Source organism: Eumetopias jubatus, unplaced genomic scaffold (assembly GCF_037043125.1).
Source record: "Eumetopias jubatus isolate StellerSeaLion01/CBP00866 unplaced genomic scaffold, mEumJub1_p1.0 scaffold_6, whole genome shotgun sequence".
Taxonomy (NCBI): domain Eukaryota; kingdom Metazoa; phylum Chordata; class Mammalia; order Carnivora; family Otariidae; genus Eumetopias; species Eumetopias jubatus.
The window spans coordinates 131,516,440-131,539,751 of record NW_028274812.1 but is presented as its reverse complement, the minus strand read 5'-3'; the positions used below and the strand labels follow the sequence as shown (position 1 = coordinate 131,539,751).

Sequence of the window (23,312 nt, the reverse complement as noted above, 5' to 3'; positions counted from 1 at the left end):
CCTCAGAGAAAAGCAGTCACTCCCTTGTCCCTGGTCTCCGGCCGCACTCCGTGCTCACCCGGCCTGTGACCGAGCGTTGCTATCTCTGGCACCAGACCCCGTGTGGAGTCTCCAAACCCAGCAGATCCCTGCGGTGCGTTCCCGCACCGCTCCTCCCCGGGAAGGAAGGGGAGTCTCCCCGGATCTGCCGCCTGTTGGGTCCCTGCTGCAGGAGCAGTGGACCGACTGGGCCGCGGATCACAGTTTATGGCCACCCCGAGGTGAGAGCCCGCGTCTCGGCTCCGTCTCTGCAGCCGGCTTCCCCGCTCCGATACCTGGGATCTCTGCCGCACTCAGGCTCCCCCGGTCTTTCTGTGACCCTGAGGGTCCTGAGACCACACTGTCCCGCGAGGGTTCCACCCCCGTTTAGCCACTGGAGCGACGTCCCTCAGCGGAGCCGACTTCTAAAAGGTCCGATTTTGTGCTCCGCGGCTCTAGCACTTGCCAGACGCGGCCGGCGGAGGCCCCTCCCCCGCCGTCTATCCTCCCGAATATCGCCTCGGATTCACTTCTCCACACGTCCTACCTTCCAGTAAGTGGTCGCTTCTCTGTTCAGATAGTTGTTGCTACTCTCCTCTTTGATCTCCTGTTGAGTTCGTAGGTGTTCAGAATGGTTTGATCCCTATTCAGCTGAATTCCTGAGACCAGACGAAATCTAAGTCTCCTACTCCTCCGCCATCTTGCTTCACTTTGTCTTTTGACAATTTAATTATATGTGTCTCAGTGTAACTCTTTACAGGTCATCTTATTGGGATCCTTTGAGCCTCATATATTTGGATGTCCATTTCTTTCTCCATGTTTAAGTGTTCATTCATTATTTCTTTTTTTTTTTTAGATTTTATTTATTTATTTGACAGGGAGAAACACAGCGAGAGAGGGAACACAAGCAGGGGGCGTGGGAGAGGGAGAAGCAGTCTTCCCGCTGAGCAGGGAGCCCTATGCGGGGCTCGATCCCAGGACCCTGGGATCATGACCCGAGCCGAAGGCAGATGCTTAACGACTGAACCACCCAGGTGCCCCTCATTCATTATTTCTTTAAATAAACTTTCTGTCCCTTTCCCTTCTCCTTCATGATTTCCATAATGTGTCCATTACTCCTTTTGCTGGTTTCTCATTAGTCTCATTAGTAGGTTTTCTTCACTTTTTTCATTCTTTTTTTTTTTCTTGTTGCTTTTAGCAGGATAATTTCAAATGATCTGTCTTTGAGTCCATCAATTCTTTATTCTGCTTGGTAGATTCTGTTGTTGAAGATTTCCATTCAATTTTTCAGTGCAGTCATTATATTCTTGAGCTCTATGATTCTGGGTTTTTTTCTTTGTTAGTTTTTGACGGTTTCTATTTCTTTGTTGTATTTCCCATTTTATTCATGCATTGTTTTTCTAATTTCCTAATTTCAGTTAGTGGTCTGTCTGTGTGTTATTATAGTCTCTTGAACTTTTCTTTTCTTTTCTTTTTTAAAAGATTTTATTTATTTATTTGAGAGAGAGAGAGAGAGCACGGAGGGAAAGGGAGAAGCAGACTCCCCACTGAGTGGAGAGCCCAGTGTGGGGCTTGATCCCAGGACTCTAAGATCATGACCTGAACTGAAGGTGGACGCTTTACTGACTGAGCCACCCAGGTACCCCTCCTGAACTTCTTTTAGAGAAATATACTGAATTCTTTGTCTGAAGTTCATAGATCGCCATTTCTTTAGGGTCAGTTGTTGGAGCTTTATGAGTTTCGTTTGATGGTGTCATGTTTATCTGATTCTCCATGATCTTTGTATTTTTGCATTAGTATGTGTGTATTTGAAAAAAGACTCTCCTCTTCCAGACTTTACAGGTTTATTTTAATAGGGAAAGATCCTTACCAAGTCACCTCAGCTTGGGGTACTAGACTGGTCAGCTGCTAGTGTACATGGGCATGCGAGGCTTGGTATTTGATTCTTTAGTTCAGCAAGCCTACTGTCTATGGTCTGAAGTTGGGGTGGGGGAGGGGTGCTGCTGTTTGGGTTCCATGGTTGGGTAGACCTACTGGCTGAGCTCTGTATTCAAGCCAGGCTACTTGGTGGGCTCCCTGGTTAGATGTAGCTTCTAACTGTTTCTATAGTAAGGTGGGGCCACTGTCTGGGCTCTGCAATTACCTCTGATTGCTTGGGCTTATAGGCTCTAATTCCTTGTAGGATAGCGCTACTGGTTGGATTCCATGACTGGGCAGGGCTGTGGGCTGTGCTGCATAATCTCGGTTTTGTGGGGCATCAGGTATGTTTTTCTACTGGATGTTGCTACTAGTCCTCTATTCAGGCAGGGTCCCAGGCCAGACTTTATGGGTTGGATGGGGCTTTAGGCAGTGCTTTGTGATAGATGGAGCTAAAGACTGTACTCTAAAGGTAGGTGGGGCTACAGGCTGGGTTTTGTGATCTAGTAGGCCATTGGCTGTACCTTGCTATTGGGTGTAGTTGCTGATCAGGTTCTCTAGTCAGATGGAACCTCCAGTTATGTGGGGTTGGGGACTGTACTTTAGAGTTGGGCAAGGTCACTGTCTGCAGTCCCTGGTTGGGTAGGTTATGTTCCATAATTGGCCAGGGTTCTTTGCTGGACTCTGACTGGTCAAGGTCACAGTTTGTGTTCAACAATCAAGGGGGACCATATGCTGCCTTTCACTGCTGTTTGAGATTGTTGGCTGGGTTCTGCAGCTAGGTGTTACTGTAGGTTGAGCTCTGAGGCTCCTTGGGATACTGTTCAGCCTCCTTGATTATGCAGGGCCAGAGGCTATGCTCAACTATTGGGCGAGGCTGCTGGCTTGGCTCCCTGCTCAGGCAGGTCACAGAATTTGCTGCTGGACATACATGGCCATGCTTGTTGGTGGGGCAGAACTGGAGGCTATGCTTAGCAGTTGGGTGAGATTGCAAGCCTGCATCTTTGCCCAGGTGTGCCATAGGATGTGCCCCATGGCAGTATAGCGCTTTGGCTGGGATTCAAATCAGGCAGAACTGCCAATTGAGATCCCTGGTGAGATGGGGCCACCGGTCAGCTCTGCCTATGAACAGCGCTGCTAGCTGGGATACCTGCTCAGGTTCTGTGGTAATTGGGAACACAGTCCACCGAGATCTGAGCAATGGTTACTATAAGCCCTGCCCCCTTCTCCATCTCTATCTGATTTCCCCAGTTTTTGAGCTCCCTAGGTTCCCCCAGTGATGCTCATGAGGGGAGACCTGAGCAAGCCTCCCAGGGAGCATTCCTCAATGCTTGAAGACAGGATGTCCATCTTGGAGAATGGAGAAACTGCAGGCCCAGGAGGTCCTCTCTGTTAGGCATCCTGCTGACCTGGGGGAGGATTGATGCAGTCAGTGAAATTACTCCTCTTATCCTTCTAATGGCATCCTCTGCCTCCGTTGTCAGGAGTGTACTTTAGCCTCACTCCCTGGGTTTTAAGATTTTCACAATGGTGTCTTGACTATGGATGTTGCCAGCTATTCTTTTCGTGAAGGGCATAGAAGTCAGGAATGACCTGTGTTGCCATCTCGACGATATCACTTTACCTAATTATATTATTTTAAATTCTCTATCTGATACATCCAATATCTGGGTTGTACCTGGGGCCATTTCTATTGATCATTTTGTCTCTTTAACAGGGTGTTTTGTTTTATTTTTCCTTGCTTCTTTATTTGTCACCTAACATGATTTGACAATAGACTGAGATAGATATTATTCCTGGCCAGCAATGACATATTTTTTATTTTGCGAGTCTTTCCATGTGGGAGGTTTGGTCGGTCTACCAGTACTTGAGCTGGGTTTGGATTTTGTTGTGGCTATCATCAGGGCCCCATAGGCTTGGAAGTCCTCTAGCCTTAACTTGTGCTTTGAATGACGGTGGTTTTTAAAATTCCTCCATGTCTGCTCAAGCTTCAAGTTTAAGTCTTTCATTTGTGACTGCACATGAGGGAGCATCTCTATTCTAATCCTTTCTCCTCTGCTACCTATGCATTAAGGTTACTTGCTGCTCAATGCTTGGTAGCCTGATGGTAAGGTAGGTGAGTGGTCTCCTCGGGAAGCTGCTGGGTCTCTGGGTCCCAAGGGTCTGGACATCTCAGATCCTGCCCCTCTTTCTTCAGTGGGATACTACTAAGAGCTTGGGGCAAGATGTTTTCTTGCCCCACCCCAGGGCTAGAGGGTATTTTTGTGTTCTCCCAACTGCAATGGGCCTTAACGTTGGCTTGTTGCAAGGAGGAAGATGGTAGGGGGGGAGAGATGGGTGCAACTGTGTTTGCTGCGGAGTGCCTGGGTGGCTCAGTTGGTTACACATCTGCCTTCAGCTCGGGTTTTGATCCCAGGGTCCTGCGATTGAGCCCTGCATTGGGCTCCCTGCTCAGTGGGGAGTCTGCTTCTCCCTCTTCCCTCCCCCTGCTCATACTCTCTCCCTCTCAAATAAATAAAATCTTAAAAAAACAAACAAACAAACAGTGTTTGTTGCTGTTTCCCAGAAAAGTAAAACTTTTTTTCCTAAGAGAAGACAAAGGCGAAGTATCCAGGTGGGGCTTCGTGCTTTTCTGTAGTGGTGCTATTCTATCACAAGGAAGGATTTCTCTGGACCAGGGGTTCTCAACTGCAGTTCTCTTGATATTTTGTAGAAGGGTGCTAGTCTGCACAGCAGGATGGTTAGCAACATTCCTGGCTTCTAACCACTGGGTGAAAAGAGCATTCCCCCCAGGTATGGCAATTAAAAATCTCTCTAGACATAGCTAATGTCCTCTTGGAGATACGACTGCTCCCTGTTTAGAATCACTACTCTGAACCCTTGCCTTGCTACCAGTCTCTCTTCTGAGAACTGAGAAGGTTCATGGAGAAGAGTTTGTGAATTGGTGTGAATTACCCTTGTATGTGTGTGTTTAAGATTTTATTTATTTATTTTAGAGAGAGAGAGAGCCAGCATGAGTGGGGGTGGGGAGGAAGTGGGGGTGGGGAGGAGGAGAGGGGGAGGGAGAGAATCTCAAGCAGACTCCGTGCTGAGCAGGGAGCCAGATTTGGGGCTTGATCTCACCACCCTGAGATCATGACCTGCAACCAAAACCAAGAGTGGGACATCTCACCAACTGAGCCACGCAGACGCCCCTCCCCTTGTGTTTGAAAATCCCTTAAGTTCTATATTCTCACACTAGGTCACATTCAGACTTTAGAGATTTGTTAGTAATTTGTAGCTGACTTTTTACTGGCTTCTACGGGAGCCTATGTCTGCTTCAGTGAGCAAGTGATTGCATCCTGTCATTCCTCAGGAGCACCTAACTTCCCCTAGATTAGTTGATTATGCCATGACTTCCGCTCTCTGGTGGGCTTAATAAAAGTTGTGAATTTGCAGATATTCAGGGTATATTTTGCTTTATGTATGGGAACAACACCTGTCCAGCATTTTATACCCTAAGTGGAAGCTGGAAGTCTGACAGACATAGTGTTTCCGTTTTCTCAACCGTTAGGCAGAGGAATTGGAGACTTTTAGAGGTGAAGCACCTTCCCCACGTGCAAGAAATCTGAACCAATGCCTTTGGAGCTGTAAACACAAGTTTGTGCCACACTGTGATGCTGACTGTTTATTTAAAGCGATAGAGTGTGTTAGGTTTAAATAGTGACTTTCCAATGTAGGTTTTATATTCCTCTGTTGATTCTCAAATGTAGATGTAGTCTGTAGTGCCAAATCTATGGAGCAGGCTGAGGGAGGACTCTGGTAGAGCAGTTTGTTATCGTGGGCATGAGACCTACTCCCATCTCTCTTGCAGAGGTTTCTAATTCAGATGCCTGTGGCGGCCAAGCCAAGAAGTATAAATGAGTGAAATGTGCTGGTTCTGTGTTCACTCTCATTTTCCCACTTGTGGCCCTACTTTTGATAGTGGCAGGGATGCTGAGAAATATTTCTTTATAAGAAAAACAGCAGTGCAAGCAGAATGATATGTGGGTACTTTCCCTCTCTTTCTTCATGAGGACTGGCAGAATTTATTTGACCTGCACAGATTTTTTTTTTTTTTTTTAAGTGAGACATGCATTGTGACAGTTTCTGGACATGCCTATCGTCTTCAAGCCACCCATGAAAGTTACCTGTCTGCCCCTGAGATCACGTCACTCAACGTTAATGATCAAGCCCCCCCAGCTTGCCAGGCTCTGTTCTAGGTTCTGAGGATGTGTTGATGAGTTAAATCAACTCTGCCCTTGTGGAGCTTACATTTTGGTTTGTGGTTTGCAGCAGGAAGAGTGGAAGCTGGAGACCAGGAGCACAATGCCGAGAGAGTACGCTTCCAGCTCACCATGGAAGTTGACTCTAGTTTGCCAAATTTTTAAATTTTCTGAGAGAAGCCAGAAGTCAGATTTTTATGCCAATTTTCTTATTTTTAAATATAGGCTCAATATGTTTTAAATCACTGCGGAGATCAAACAAAACATGTTTGCAGACAGAATCTGGCTTGCAACCTCTGTCTCACACCATCTTTGCCCTTGCTGGTCTGCTTGAGAAGAAAAATGCAGTGGAATGACAGCTGTAGCCATGTTAATTCCCTTCTCTGGAAGCAATGAACCAGTTGTCAGAGATTTGGCAATTCCAGGATTTAATTTGTAATACAAGGTCAACAATTTCAGGGAAAGCCATTTTCAAATCAGCCTTAAAACAAACAAACCAAAAAAAGTGACTATACAAATTAGCGGGTGATTATTAATCTAGGCTCAACAGAACGTGGTCAACAGGTTACTTGCAATCAGGTGACATTGCAATTATCGACCTGCTTGCAACGTTGAGACTGGCTTTTAAGACACCAGTCCTATGGTAGTCCACTTGCATTTCAGCTAATATGCCGCACTGTGGTCCAAATTTGTAGCCATAGTGACAATTTTGTAATGATGCCCATTAGTTCATTAAATCCAATGTTCCTAAAAGGCCCAACCCAAGGCTTCTGGTACATGTATAGTATGTATAACTGTTGTTTAGTTTCCTTTCCTTTTGAAAAGGAAGCTATCTGGGGACTTTCTGGATAACATAGACATCCAGACAGTTTAGCAAATACTTCAGTTCTCTGATAGGCTCCATATTTTGCCAGTTCCACAAGTGATCAGTTTTTATTTTTAAAGATTTTTTATTTATTTGCTTGAGACACAGTGAGAGAGATCAAGAGAGAGAGCAAAGAGGGAGAGGGAGAAGCAGGCTCCCTGCTGAGCAGAGAGCCCAGAGTGGGGCTCCATCCCAGGACTCCGAGATCATGACCTGAGCTGAAGGCAGATCCTTAACCGACTGAGCCACTCAGGTGCCCCCATCTCTCTTTTTCTATTTAACTCTGAATCCTGCCTGTTCTTCAAAGTCCACTCCAATGCCCGCACGTCTTTTTCACTGATTCGGCATCGCTGGTCCCTGAAACTTGCCTCACCCCTATGCCCTTATCCACCCTCCTTGCCACAGCTCTTAGCAACTGAAGGGTAATTTTTGACCTTTTAACAGTTCCTTCCCCCTTTGGAGGCCTTTGAATTCAATTCCTAGAAATTGCACTAGGCACACACATTTGTGTGTCAGTATTTAGATCAGCAGTGACATCTTGCCTACATCTTTTTTATGTCCTACAGCCTGGTCACGTGTTCACTGATAGTTCCCTGGCTCAGCGTAGGTGGATTGTTTGTCCTTGCCTCTATTCTGCAGTTTGTAAGGGATCTGACTCAACTGTAAGGGATCTGAGTCCCAAATTCTGGCTTGTAGATACATGGAAACTGAGGCTCTTAATTGCAAATAATGCTTGATCTAGGCTCACAGAGATTCCTAAGCAGGGAGGAATTCTAGACCATACCCTTTGCTCGTGAGACAGGGAGATATACAATTGTACAGATCTAGAAAGAGCTGCATTTTAAATGATACATCACTTGGTAAAAATAAAACGAAATAAAATAAATGATATAGCACTAGGTTCTATCAAAGCACTTTTCAGATTTAGCTACCTATTTTATACGAGAGAATGAAAGGATTCTGACCTTATTTCATAATTTTACAGAGTCTTACTGTACTAATATCTCATTCTAAATATCTGTGCACAAAGATGTCTAAAATGCAGCCTTCTGTGAAGGGGCAAAAGCGGGCTGCCCTATTGGAAAGTCTTCTGAGCCCTATATTGATGTGAGTAGAAACACCCTTGTTTTGTGGTTTGTACATTTCAGATTATATGTCTGCAAGATAAATTATGATGACAATAACATGAGTCACTTGACAAATTACAGATATTTTAAAGACAAATATTAGCTATTAGAATAATACCAAGTTTAAGGAACCCAAAGAAGACAGATTCCCACTTCACAGTACATTCCTAGAAATATGTGCCTTGGGATTACTCTTTAGTCACTGTGCAGTGGAAAAAAACAAGCAAGTCAAACCTCAACTTCTGCTAATTGGCTCAGATTTTCTCATTTTGATGTAGACTTTTTTCCTTTGAAAAAATTTTATATGCATTTCCCTTCTTTTAGGAAGTAACCTATATAATCTTTGAATCTCTGATGTTATACATAAAAAAGTAAGTTTTAAAATTAACACAGAAGGATTAAAATCTTTCATTTTTCCACATTGTTAGCCATAGAAGAGCTCACACCCACATGGTGAAGTGACTTTTTAAAACTATGACTGAGAGCTCCAAACAAACAAACAAAAAGCATGTTACATATATCATTCATATATGATGTACTTTGTTTTACTGCCAAATACTGATAACCATTTTAAAGGGCAATCTCCAAGTTGAGAAGGCTCCTTTGGTGAGTGCTTATAATATTCTAATAAATGCTGGGCCTATCTTGCTCATTAGAAAAAATTCCCGTCTGGGGCGCCTGGGTGGTTCAGTCTTTAGGTATCTGCCTTCAGCTCGGGTCATGATCCCGGGATCCTGGGATCAAGCCCCACATCGGGCGCCCTGCTCGGCGGGAGGCCTGCTTCTCCCTCTCCCACTCCCCCTGCTTGTGTTCCCTCTCTCGCTGTGTCTCTCTCTGTCAAATAAATAAATAAAATCTTTAAAAATAAAAAAGAAAAAAATTCCCATTTATTATTATTTCCACACATTATTACAATAATCTGGTCCCGACTGAATTCTAGTGTAGTATTTTTATCAATTGAAGTAAGATCCAATGTAATAGCTTGCAGATTAAACTTGATGATTTATCACATGACTCTAAGGAGTTTTTTTTTTTTTTTCAGGTTCCAGATGGTTATTTTATCAGATTTTTTGAACATTAAATTTATCCTCGTTTGCAATCCAAAATAGTTATCTGAAGTTTGCTATACGTGCACGTGTGTGCACGCGCGCGTTTGTGTGTGTGCTTACTTTTATTGTATATTTGTTTTCTAAACTGTTTGGCACAATTTTCTGGGGGTGTTCGGACTACCGTGATACATGTCAGGAGAGAACTTTTATTTTGTGCTGCCAATTCTGAGCATCTAAATTTTTGTTTGTTTGGGTTGAGGCTTCCCTTTGTTTTTGAAGTTTGCGTTCTTTATTTGTAACAACTGTATTTTTATTTATTTTTTATTTTTATTTTATTTATTTGACAGAAAGAGAGACAGTGAGAGAGGGAACACAAGCAGGGGGAGTGGGAGAGGGAGAAGCAAGCTTCCCGCCGAGCAGGGAGCCCGATGCGGGGCTGGCTCCCAAGACACTAGGATCATGACCCGAGCCGAAGGCAGACGCCTAACAACTGAGATACCCGGGCGCCCTGTAACAACCGTATTTTAATTAAAATTAAAATCCAAGGAGTTTTAAGAGCACTAAAAACACATCTCCTTTCATGAGAATTTGTGTATCGCATCTCTTTGCTGGATGAAGTTCTCAGAATTTCATCTGCTTGGTCCCTAATTTCACATATTTATCATGGACTTTATCAGGTATCATCCATTTAGGACAGTTGCAAACCTGGATCCTATTTTTAAATAGATAATGTAGTAAAGCATCAACAGTGAATTTTTAGCATCCTTTTAGTGCCGTCAGAATTAGTCATCTTTTGGGCATAAAACAGGAAGGTTAGGCTGTCTTGATCAAGTCTGAACTTTTCCTAGTAAAACATTTTGTGAACATTCATGGGCTCTCAGGTTATCAGGAGTCTGGTTCGAGCAAACGAGAACAACAGTAAAAACAGGACCCCAAATCAAATCCTGTTGATGCTGAGAATTCTCGGGACCATTTAAGTAGCATCATAGCTCTCCGACCCCAAATTGCTTCATCTATCTTACAGCCAGACCAATTTATTCCAGTTTTTAAATATTATTTTTCTTTTTTAGAGGGACTTGATTTAAATCTGTGCATTGCCGAGGGCAAGGAGCGGAGAACATGGACAGAGAGGTAAAGATGGATCTAACAGTAGTTCCCTTTTTGATTTTTTCCTTTAAAAGCAGCCTTTTAAGCTTTATTTTTCATAATATGATCCACGGACGAAAAGTAGAGAAGTAGGAGAAATTTAGCCTCCTTTGTAGCACTCACGAGTAAAGAGGATGATTAACGAGTGTAGCAGACAATGTAGTAGCAAAAGAGAGTCTATAGAAGTTAAACAAAAGTGCCTTCAGAACTTCCAAGGATTCCCATGATCCATAGTAGGACCTCATTGTGCCTGTCCACTGTTTCCAGTTTTGATTAGATTTATAAACACAGCACCACATATTTTCATGTGGCTTATCGCCCAGGGGCAGAATTAGATTGGCCGCACTGAAACTGTGAGGCTTGTGAGTTTGGGGCAAGGGCTAGAGCGAAATAAGTAGTGTAATTGTTTTTGTGGAGTGACCGTGGGACCTCCTCTGTTCTGAATTACACATGGCTCAACCCTTTGACCTACCCAGACTCGGCAGTGGCTGGCAGAACTCCGAGAGTCCTGGGAGAGGATCCAGCACTGACGAGCTGGAGCATTATCAGTCAGGCGAGACGTGCGCCAACAGCCATCGAGAAGTTACCAGTGAGACCGTATTTGTGACCACCTCAACTTCATTGAACTTGGCACCATATCAGTTATCATTTCCACAGGAGGTGCCAATGTGAGAGATTTTTTGGAATCCAAATGTAGCACGAATCCTTTGATTGAAAGTGTGTGTGTATATATATATACATACTTTTATATATATTTTTTTTCAGTGTACCTATTTATATATATTCAGTATACCTTCTGTTTATATATTCAGTATAAATTTTATATATATGTATATATACGAATATATATATATATATTTTACTAAATTTTGGATAATCTTCAAGGATATTTTGGCAAATTATCCAAAAATTATTATTTTTGTAAATACATAAGGTTTGGGGAAATGTTATAAGCTTTACTTAAAATTCTTTCATCACAATGAATTTAATTTAAATTCTTTAAAAAAATAGATGGCAGCCCACTGATACAATTCTTCAAAGCTTGGGGGGATGCAGAGCACTTCCAGAAAAGGTGGGAGAGAATAGCATGCTGACACTTTTGTATTTGTGGAGAATGTACTCTGTGAGTCACATGATGATATCACATATACATCTCTCTATGTGTGATTTTGAACTCAGCCACTTGAATTTTTATTTTCCATCCAGTCAATTACATATTCAAAGGTAATATAAGCAGAGAACACTGGTTCACTTTCTGGCAATTGATACTATTTCAAAAACTAGTCCTGTTTCTGTCACAGCCAAAAATTTTTTATCAACTGTTTTTTTCATGGCCACTTATACAAATTAAAGGTCTCTCTAGGTATTTTGTGCTTATGACAACTTGGAAATAACCTAGCATTTAATTTTTTTCTTTCTCATCTGAGGCAACTCAGACTGAATGTTGGTTCAATTCTTAGTTAGATACACGACATTTAAATTTTTCTTTAAAGAATACACAACTTTGGAGCACCTGGGTGGCTCAGTTGGTTAAGATCTGCCTTCTGCTCAGGTCACGATCTCTTGGTCCTGGGATCAAGCCCTGCATTGGGGGGGGGGGTGTCCTTGCTCAGTGGGGAGTCTGCTTCTCCTTCTGCCTCTGCCCCTCCCCCTGCTCCTATTCTCTCTCTCTCTCAAAATAAATAAATAAAATCTTAAAAAAAATACACAACCTCAACTACATTTTTTTTGAATGGAATTTTTTTCTGTAGGAATTCAAAACCAGAATAGGGAGGTCCCGATCAGATTATTTAGGAAAGCGGGGAAAACCCCACTAAAATATTCTATGAGCCCCCCAACAAAACTGCATTCAGCCCCACCGGGTCTTGGTCTCATTAGCAATGAAGAGTTTGTTCTCCATATAATCTAACATGGAATGCTTAGAGCAGACAGGTGCAAATTGCAAGCTGTTTCACTTTGGCTGTTATCCCTTAAATAGACAAAGTAATAGACTGGGGGAACAAAAAGGGTTCCAGCTCAAGCTGCATAAATGAAAGTCTTAACAGGGACAGACCAGCTGGCTAGGAGAATTCAATGAGGTGAATACTAAATATTACCTTTATGCCACTTGCCAAGGAAAACGGCTTCAATAACACCCCCTGCCTTTTATTATTGAGATGATGTTCCTTCAAAACAGTCTTTTGCTTTATTATAAAGGCAGTGCGAGGGCCAACGTGGAGGAGAACAGAAGCCAACATACCTGTTCCTGTTTACCATCATTACACTCCTCTGAGCAATTCAGGCATGATTAGGTTCCTGGAGGTGGACCAGACTGACAGTATTTCTAGCCATTTTTTTTTTTTTTGGCTGATCCAAGCAAAGCCCCAGAGCAGTGAAACAACTAAAACAATCACTACCACCCCCTCCTCCCCAACAGGATGAATCTGCTGAGGTAGTCTGCTGAAAACAAAACAAAACAAAACAAAAAACCCAAAAAGCAAAACAAAACAAAAATAAAACACTTGTTCATATTAGGAACACCTCATTTAGTTTCATGCACGAGACGGGCCATGCCAGAATGTGTAGGAATCTAAGGTATGTCTCTGAAAGGAGACCCTAAGTCGGTCATGCCAAAGTGGCTTTGCTTTGTGACTCGCGGGCCTTCGCTGGAAGGGCTGTCTGGAAGCTGGAACCCTGACGTGCGCGCGCGCGGAGGCCCCGGGCGAGGTCTGACGGTGAGGTCTCCCCGCGCGCGGGAGCGGAGGCCGACAGCCCCCAGCCGGCCTTGTTTACAGCCGGACCTGGGAAAACAGCTAGACACAAATGAGGGCTGACGGTTTCATGAAGCACAGTCGGTTGATCCCAGATGCAATCTGACTGCCCTGAACTGAGCCATGATTTGTGCAGTGTGCAGAATTCACTTTCTTGCTGGTCTGTGCCCACCAGGCTCCGAGCCGCGCCCGCCCGGCCCCTCGGCCATGGCTTTGAGGGCAAGCCGAGCTGAACGCGGCGCTGGGGGACCCCATTCCTTCTGACAACAATCACATTCTTTTAAAAACTTCGTGCGTTTTGCTCGTCACTGGTTATAAATGAGGTTGCTGTAGTGCATGTTTGCTACTCCATCCTAGTGTTTTGTTTTTATTTTCCAAGTTGACCGTGTCGCATCAAAAGGTATTTGTTGCTTTTTAACGAAAAGGAAAATATCATCCAAAACACTGTCAGTTCTTACTAATTCCAGGCAGGATTTTTTTTTTCCTCTCTCTCTCGCTTTCCTCTGTTCAAATCATAAAGTATTACTTGCTCTTTCTCACACTACATTTCTATATTTAGTAGGATCACTTTAATAAATTTTTTTGAAAAGACCTGATTTATCACCACTTAAGCACACACGTAAAATAAATGTCTTACCAGAAACTGCTGGCTTTGAATTGATTTAGAGTTAGATTAGATCAATTAATAGATATGTAAAGGGAAAGAGCCATCGGGTCTCTCCAGAGTAGTTGCAGTCAAGATTTCTAAGCATTTTGCTTTTCTTTGGAACGAAGTAGACATCAACGGGGAGAAGGAAGATACTGATGATTAAATTTTGTTTCTTAATTTAATTTTTCAAATACTATATAGGTATTTAATAAGTTAATATGAACTTATTAGAAATATTAAAATTCCGTAAACAAGCCAACTTAACACGCGGCCAGGAATGAAGGAATTGGTGTCAAATATGAGTGAAGGATTAACTTGCCCGAGCTGAAGAGAGAAAATCTCATCAGGAAAGAGAGAATCTCAAAGGAAAGGGGTGGATGAGATCACAGGTTACACCCCTTAAAGGCGCCTGTGTGTGAAGGAGAGAGAGAAAAGAGCGAAGAAATTGGCCAAGTGGAGAAGTGGGAAATCACTGCCAATTTCCTCTTGAACATGTGTTACTAGTAAAAGAGGTCACAAAATACAAACCATCACTTGGTAATCTTCTCGAAGAATTTCTCTCTGGTGGGTACAGCCAGACTTGGCCGGCCTTTTAAATATGTGAACCTGCGAAAATATCTTTGAGACCTTTTTAAACATTAGAGAGAAAGTACATAATTTCATTTGAAGTTCTGGGTAAGGAAATGAGGTCTATTAATAGGCCACCTCCATCTATTTAAAAGCATGTTTAACTGGATCTGAAAGGAGTTGAAGTGCCTGAATTACTGAACCGTGTCAAGAAAACTCATGTTTGCTGCTGCCTCAGATAAAGTTTGTGCAAAGAACAATCACACCACGACCTCTTTCTTAATAACATGTAGGAACATTTACTGCAGCTGTGAATGACCAATTTTAAAAGTTCACCAAGTTTTTAATGAATATAGTCTAATCTTTTTAAAGATTTTTATTTATTTATTTATTTGAAAGAGAGAGAGAGACAGCGAGAGAGGGAACACAAGCAGGGGGGAGTGTGAGAGGGAGAAACAGGCTTCCCGCTGAGCAGGGAACCCGATGCGGGGCTCGATCCCAGGACCCCGGGATCATGACCTGAGCTGAAGGCAGTTGCTTAACCAACTGAGCCACCCAGGCACCCCTAATCTTTTTATATTAAAAGTTGAGGAAGTATGTGAATTAGTGCAATGTATTGTCTCTTGTTATTGAACCGTACATTTTAATGTATGAGTGTAATACTGTACATCTTAGGATTTCCATCAGGTTGTGGTACTGTTTTTATCTGTTAAAAAGAACAATTGATCAGAGTACATCATTCAACTTTAACTATGGATGTAAAAAAAAATCAGAATTCCTGAAAGCAAGAAAAAAGCTTTTAAAATTACTGGACTTTTCTCAATAAGATTTGTTATGCATTTTCTTTAAAAGAAATATTAGTTTATTTATTTATTTATTTTTTTGGTTGTGATTTTTACCCCTATAGGTCACCTCTCTGGAGTACATCTTTTTTCCTTGATTTTATTTATAGCAGTATGAAATAAATTTTTTTTTTTTACCTATTGCACACTATTTACTTTATGTTTCAAAGAAGAGATTTTCAGAAACATAGGCCCTGCATTTTGGTTGGCGACATGGCCTATTTGTTCATAAATCTTTAACGTGCTTTTATGATACAAGGCTGTTTATACAACCTGTTATATTATGATTTAATTGTTTTGTGGTATTTATAAGAAGAATGGAAGAATTTTTTGAAAGAAGTCAGGTTTATGATAAACATTTTAACTCAAAAGGGAAATATTAGAAGCTCCAGGAAACCTATTAAAGGCAGTGACACAGGGATTTTAAAGTAGAGAAGACATTTTGTTATTCTGAATCCAGTCATCAGAAACTTAATGAGTTGTCTGATGTGGAGTTATCTTTATACATAATCATGCTTTGTGGATTTCTCCATGCTTTATCTTTCTTGCTTTTTTGGCTTATGGTTAACCCAAATTTTGTAATCCGAATTTGAGCATTTCTACCACAGATATTTTTAAAATTTAGTCTGACAGTTATCAAGTATTCATTTGGAACTTGTAAGAGTCTGAGAGCTCTAATAATATTTCTGGCTATTCATTTTCATTTTTGAACATTTATTATGCATTCTAATATAAATGGCTTTTCCAGTCATGTAATGAATTCTGGTTTTTCCGTGATGTGGCATTTTATGAAATTTTTGTAAGTCCCATAAGAGCTTGAAAGTCTTGGCACTTCACATTATTTTGACTTTTACTGAAATTTTGGATCATCTTTATCCCTGACTAGATTTAAATAAATAATTAGTTCACATGCTGGAGCTTCACGGTTTAAAGCAAATATGGACACAAGCGAGAACAAATGCTTAGCACATGCAAGTTTTCTCCACGAAGATTCTATTTTACCGAAATGAAATGGCATTGCAGCTTAGTCCGAATACACGCTGATCCTGCACTGCAAGGCTCTCAGCGCAAATTTTCTAGTGTTCTTAATTTGTTGAGGGCCCTTTGCATTAATTAAAAATGATAAAAACAAAGTATTTTAATGTGACCTTCATTTGGCATTTGTTATTAACTTTTCTTATCCTATTTTATTTAATCCTCCCACTTCTGTTGTTCAATTAGTGTTTGACCCCTTTAGGAGAGATGTAAATTAAATGACATTTCAATGCCATCCCATATTTAAAATACTGTGTTAGTTGTGGATCATAAATGATGATCTTCATTCTTTAGCTAATTTATTCATTTAACAATTTCCCTCCAGAAGTTTCAGCAGAAGGCTCTGAAGCAAACTAAGCAGAAGAAATCCAAGTCGGCTGAATTTCTGATGGGTGAGCCTTGCTTGATGAGTTATTGCTCATAATTTGTGTAAGGATTAATTAACTAATTACAGACAAATGGCTGTGGGCGAAATTTTGCTCTTGCTTGTCAGGGTGCAATTTGTAATTATTTTAATCATTTATTCCTTTTTTTAAGAGTTAATTTTAACCTAATTCTGTTTTGGTGACATTTGAGGATGATACACTTGAGTCTTGCCGCACAAGAATTACTGGAAGGAATTTTCTGCTTGTCATTGGAATATATTTTGCTTTAGCGTGATCTTCTGACCTCCTTGTTTTGCTCTAGTTAAAGAAGATAGAGAAGCTATGGAAGGCATTGGAAATCCAGCTTTTAACATGAGCAGCCCAGATCTCTTAGCACATCAGACTTCAGACAAGAGAGTTATTAGACATGACATGCCTGATCACACCCTTGCAGCTCACCAACAAAAATTCGGGCTGCTGGCCTCTGCTGAACCAAAAGGTGTGACTTCAGTCTTGATTATCTTCATAGTTGCTGACAGTTGCTGTGCTTCTGATCTAACCTGGGCATCCTGGAGTCGGCGTCAGGCATTCCATTCCCGTGTGTCTGCACAGGCTTCCTGACTCTGGATGTAACGCGGAGGGCACACTTAGGATCTGCTTTGCCATTGGTATGCAGGCCATAATCTCATATGTGAAGGTTGCTGAGCAGTGAATCCACCCTTGTCTTAGGGTGCTGAAATGGAATGGGTTCAATCTCAGAACATAGCACCCAGGTGCAGACAGGGGACGAAATGCTGACGCTCCCATTTATAGGATGCCACGTGCCTGTTTACTTGTAAACTATGCTTGCACCTCACTCTGGGGCCTTAGATCTTGATGCCCCCTGCCTTCAGAAGAGGACAGTTTCTCTAGAGGTTTAGACACCTGTGCTGGGAGCATACCTGACTAGTTAGAATTTGCGTGCAGAAATTCACATTCAGTAATTGTTTCTTTCATTTTCCGTTATAGGGCGATTTCCAGTAGTTAACTATTGAAAGGATTCTACCTAAGCAAGGGGAATGCGTAGGTACTTAGCCTTGGGTTGATACAAGATGGCTGGCTCCTCTTCTAGAGAGAGACAGCTCTTCTCCCAAGCTTGCGCCCCTGTGCTTCCAAGAGGGAAAGATTATTTATTCTGTACCTATCAAGAAAGAAGTCATTAAAACTTGCTGTCCTTGCTCTTATCTTCATCACTGAACAAGACGAAAGACATCAGAATTTAATGGCCAGATAGCTTTTTGAGAGGGAGCTGGCTGAAGTAATGATGCATGAGCTGGAACAGATGTGTTCTCTGCTGGTCCCACTTAGCAGCCTCATCATGATTTCCACCTGTACAGAGCAGGCAGTCCAGATCCCAGTAGGTTAGCATGGTGTACAGAGCATTTGCTGTATAAATTTTGATTCCTAAGGCTCAGGGGAAATTCTACCAGCCTTTCAATTTCTGCATGCCACGTCGTACCATGCACGTTCTAATCAGTGGGTTTAGCTTGGCTATTTCTCCTTGCATGTGTCTGTGTGTGTTTTTCTGTAAGTCTGCAAAAAAGTTGCAGAATGTAGGGCTATCACTAAGAATAATAAAAGTTGCCATTTGTGAGTGCTTATTATCAGCTAGTCACTGTACTAAGCATTTTATGTGCACTATCTTCTTTCATTTCACACTGCCTTAGAGCAGCATATTAGGATACATATTCAGCTAACGCAATAAAAGCCTCAATAACAGAGGTTTATATTTGCTCTAGTACTTTCTATTTGATTGCTTTGTAAACCCTAAGCTTGTTCCCATCTGCATGGTCCAAGATGACTTGATATCACCTCCATGTTCCAAGCGCTGGGAGGGAAGCAGAAGCCACATACACGTAGTTACATATACCATTTCTGTTTATAACCTTCTTGCTGGACTCTGGTCCCATGGCCACATCCATATGCGAGAGAGACTGGAAAATGTTGTTACTTGGGCATCAAGTTTCCAACTGCAATTGCAGGGTTTCGCAAATGTATGTTGGAGTCAGCCGGCAGAATCTACACCAAGTATATTTTATTACTCTAATTTTATGGATGAGGAAGTAAACATTTCAACTTGACTAAAGTAAGAAAGAGAATACATGGTAGAGTAAGGGATTGGAACCAAGTCTTCTTTGACGTTATGATCTACACAGTCTCACCCCCCTGCCCTATAGCTTCCGTCTTTTTTATGGGAGATGTCACTGCATCTAGGGGTGGGGCGTTGTGAAAGAATATCAGGATAACATCTAGAGAGGTTGCTGACACATTCAGAAGGAAGACTCTAGAGCTGGGCAGACATTCAGGATCAGCGACCTCCCAAGCTGGTAAAGAAAATGCTAGTAGAGTGGCAGATGCTCAGCAGCATGAAGGAGGCCTCCTTGGCATTTATCTGACTTCTTGTTCAATTCTGGACTCTGAAGGAAAACTGGTATCTTCTGCCCAAAGACATTTTTTAGGTCTTTGGTTCTCTTGCTGGGAAATTAGTCTTTCTTACGGAGCTAGGGTATTTCACTGTTAGACCCTGAGGAGAGAGGTGTGTCCCTTAGCCCAAATGGAGGCTAGAGCAGGCTTTTTTTTTTTTTTTAACAAATTTATATTCAACAGAGGTGTTCTGGTTTTTTTTTTTTTTTCAGTAGGAATTCTTATTCTCTGTGATCCCAGAAAATAAGAAGTCTATGTGGAAACCTTGAATTTTAAGTTTTTTGATGAATATTCAGAGGTGGAGTACCACTTGATGGCTTGGTTTTAGAAGTTGAATAAAGCAGGTCACGGAGAATAATTACATTTAGGTAGATCAGGTGTTGGTGAGAGAGGATTAGATGGCGCCTATGGAAAGGATGACACTTGTGATAAGTGTTAGGGTGGAAGTGAATATAGGTAGGTGTTACCCAATAGAAATATAATGTGAGCCACATATGTAACTGGACATTTTCTAATAGTTCACATTGGTCAAATTAAAAAGAAACTAGTGAATTAATTTTAATAATACACTTTATTTAAAACAATATCTACAAATATTATTATTTCGCTTTATGCTCAACATAAAAATGTAAAAATATTTTACTTTTAGAGGAGGGTATGAAGTCTTTGAAATCTGTGTGTATTTTACATTGCCAACACATCTTAATTTCTTAATTTCAAGTGCTCCATAGGCATACGTGGCTGGTGGCTGGTACTGAGCAATGTGATTGTAGCTAATTAGACCTGGAAGTTTAGCCGTGAAAATCTCCGTGGTACAGTTTGAGGAACTCTTAGAGAACTATAACGTCTCAGCCCCCAAAATGCTACTTCACCAATATTGACCCACAATATGATATTCCCAACACAGTCTCAATTGTACTTGTCATTTCTAACATACTTTCTTTCCTTTTTTAAAAATTTGTTTATTTATTTGAGAGAGAGAGTACATGTGAGCTGGGGAAGGGGCGGAGAGAGAGAGGAAGAGGGAGAGAAGCAGACTGCCTGCTGAATGGGGAGCTCCACGCAGGGGTCCACCTGAGGACCCTGAGATCAGGACCTGAGCTGAAATCAAGAGTAGGATGCTTCACCGACTGAGCCACCCAGGCGCCCCTAACATCATTTCTATGATATTAAAAAATGTCTGGATACAGAGGGTATTCCTGAAGATAGGCAGCGTGAGTTCTTCTATGTACCAGGAATTAGTGACTTCTCCATGATTTTAAAAAGAGCCTGTTTCAAACGCCCACTACCCTGGTGTTGGTTTTGTATGCATGAGTTTCTATAAGGAGAGTATAATTGCTTAGGTAAATGTATGTTGATTTAGCATTCTGACATATCCCTAAAACTAGAATTTAGGTTCCTGTGCTAGTGTTTCTTAACCCTGGTTATCTATCAGAATTATCTGGGGAGCCAGGGATCCTTTGGCAGTTATAAACTCCGGGATTGCTCTTGGGCAGGTCTATATTCCAAATCTTCCATGAGGCATTTGGATGGACAGCTGGGGTTGACAGCTACTACTGTGGGCTTATTCCCATATCTTAGAGAGGAGAATGGGCATGGGAGGTAGTAATTGTCATGAGTGATAGTTAGTTGGCCTGATCCTGGAGAATGGAGAGAGCTAAAATTTTATAACTCAAAAGTAGAGCAGAGTGGAAGGAACAAAAAGAAGCTTTAGATGGCAAATCCAGGAATGATTTAGTTCATCCTGACAAAACCAGCCAGACTTTACATGGGTAGGAGTTATACCATCTCTCTCCTGGAACATTAAAAAATAATTATTTGCTGCGTCTCTACTCAAACCCATCCTATTTGCGGGCCTTTGGGAGAGCCTCCAAAAAAGGTTTCAATTGCAAATGAAATGTGCAATTTCACAGTCTGTGAATGAAGAAGGATATTTGAAATATATGAATTTAGAAACTTCTAGATATCATAGAACACAGTGTTTCTTATTAATATTTTTAAAAAAGGAAATATTTTATTTGCCAATGTGATTACTTAAGTAAAAGAGTAATTAGATCTTCCCCTAGAGTGCTATTGAAATGAGCCCAAATTATCATCCTATAAGTAAATATCAATACATTTCCCCCTTTTAGATGCTTTAAAAAAAAAAAGCATTAGTAAGAATATATGTGATTATTTTTGGTCACCTGTCTTCTGTTCCATCTTGCCCAGAACTTACGCTTTGTGTGTAGAGACTGCTTTTCTGATCCCAGCTAATCCTCTTTGCTCATTCCCAGCTATGCCCTGACCTGATGATAATTAGCCTCCTCAGAAAGGGAAATTCTTAATTATGGTACTTGAAAAGGGAAAGGGGCCGGAAAACTACAACTGCTTAGAATTTCAAAAGAAAGAGGAGTCAGCTTAGGTTCTGAACCTGACAAGGGCTTGAGGGCTGGATGGGTCAAAAGGGAATATTTCATAATCTAAATATATAATATGGCGGCACTAAACAGGTAGAGAATGCCTGACGTCTAGATGGCAGTAAAATAAAATGTGGGACAGGTGTGAGAAGGAGCTATGGAAAGGCTTTAGAAGAGAAGTTCTTTCCTTTTAATTCCTGCCTTTCATGGAGGTTATTTCTAGTGTTCTTTCCATCCTTGCTGCACTTACTCTAAGTCCTAGGGGAGAGCGTTGGGTTGGCCATGCTCAGGTTACTTGCTTGCCTCCTGGTTTTATCACAGCAGGACAAGTATGTTCTGTTCACCCTCCCTGGCTTCTGTAGTTGGAGACAGGAATCTGGAGTTACTGGACCATCAAGATGATACACACTGGGAACTAGGAAATCAGGCTGCTTGTAGGGAGGGGAAACGGATGCAAGACAGCCAACACAAATCAACCAAACAAAAATATAACTGTCCTTTACAGATCCTACGTCTTTGATGATTTACTGATCATATCCTAGGTTAATAACATCAGGACAACTTAAAGATAGAATTGGTCTATGTGTGATTAGTTGGATATAAAATGATTTATACAATATTTTGCTTAAGAGTTATATATATAAAATAAAAAAATGCATATGTATTTCTCCATTTCCTCCTCCTCATTTACTGAAAAGCATATTAATTGAACATTTTCCATTTGTCAAGCACTATACTACATAGGGGAGATACAAAAGTGAGTGAGAAGATATGGAAACTCTCTGTTTTCATCCAACATATTACATCCACAAAGTCACAATGAGATTATAATTAATTAATCCAGATTAATCTGGTACTCTCAAAAAAGCAATATTTTTCATAAAGGAATTTTATATCTTTATGATATAAAGATATAAAATTTTTATATATTTATATATACAAATAGCTTTTCTTAAATTGGGTGATTCTAGAAGTATGGATTAAAATAGGAAATTATGTGTGTGTGCACAAGCGCACGCGCATGCGTGCATGTGTGTGTGTGTGTGTGTGGGGGGGGGATCCTAGTTCCGTTGATTCAAGTATGTTTAGTCTCAGACTGAGCGTGTATGAGGATTTGTGGTTTAAAGGAGCCTAAAATGAATATAGACTTTTAGTGAAAAAAACTGATATATAAGTTTAGGCTTTCTGATATGTCAGTGATGTGGTCAATATCTTAGCAGTTGGACAGAAATTTTTTTTTAAACCTAGTTTCTTTTAAATATTGGGTGAAAATTGGGGCACCTGGGTGGCTCAGTCATTAGGCATCTGCCTTCAGCTCAGGTCATGATCCCGGGGTCCCGGGATCAAGCCCCGCATCGGGCTCTCTGCTCGGCGGGAGGCCTGCTTCTCCCTCTCCCACTCCCCCTGCTTGTGTTCCCTCTCTTGCTGTTGTCTCTCTCTGTCAAATAAATAAATTAAAAAAAATATTGGGTGAAAATTAAAAAAAATACTTTCTTGCCATCAGATTAAGGAGTTATGCTATATCAATGAAATTCCATCTTAAATTCAAACTTTGCTAAGTTCTTTTCAGCTACCATTTGACTGACTCATTTGTTGCATTTCCATTTAAGAAAAAAGTAAGATGACCCCTAGGAAAGGGTTAATTCCAAGGAAAGAGCCAGACAGGCACACAAGCTTGATGTCATGCCAATAGCTCAAGGCCAGGGAAGAAGGGTAATTTTATCACAGTAGAGTGTTTGCCAATCATATTGTCCCATGATCTAATCCCCAGGCATTTATTCCTGGGTTTTTGGGAGAGGGGCTTGGAATAAAAACTAAGATCTCTGTCAGTTGTTGGGGACCTCAGTGGCTCTACCTGCTGATTTGTATGATGTGG

At 41.4% G+C, this 23,312-nt stretch overlaps 1 protein-coding gene across 1 annotated transcript in view; it reads left to right on the top strand.

Moving 5' to 3' along the window:
* Nucleotides 1-16,528: 16,528 nt before the first annotated feature.
* The window catches only part of LOC114212517 (uncharacterized), a gene marked incomplete at its 5' end in the record, with an annotated part of 237,378 nt that continues 230,594 nt past the window's right edge, over nt 16,529-23,312 (top strand). Inside the window, 2 exons of the mRNA XM_028107391.2 lie at nt 16,529-16,601; nt 16,897-17,073. Of these exons, the coding sequence (XP_027963192.2) occupies nt 16,529-16,601; nt 16,897-17,073 (250 nt within the window). The remainder of the gene's footprint in view (nt 16,602-16,896; nt 17,074-23,312) is intronic.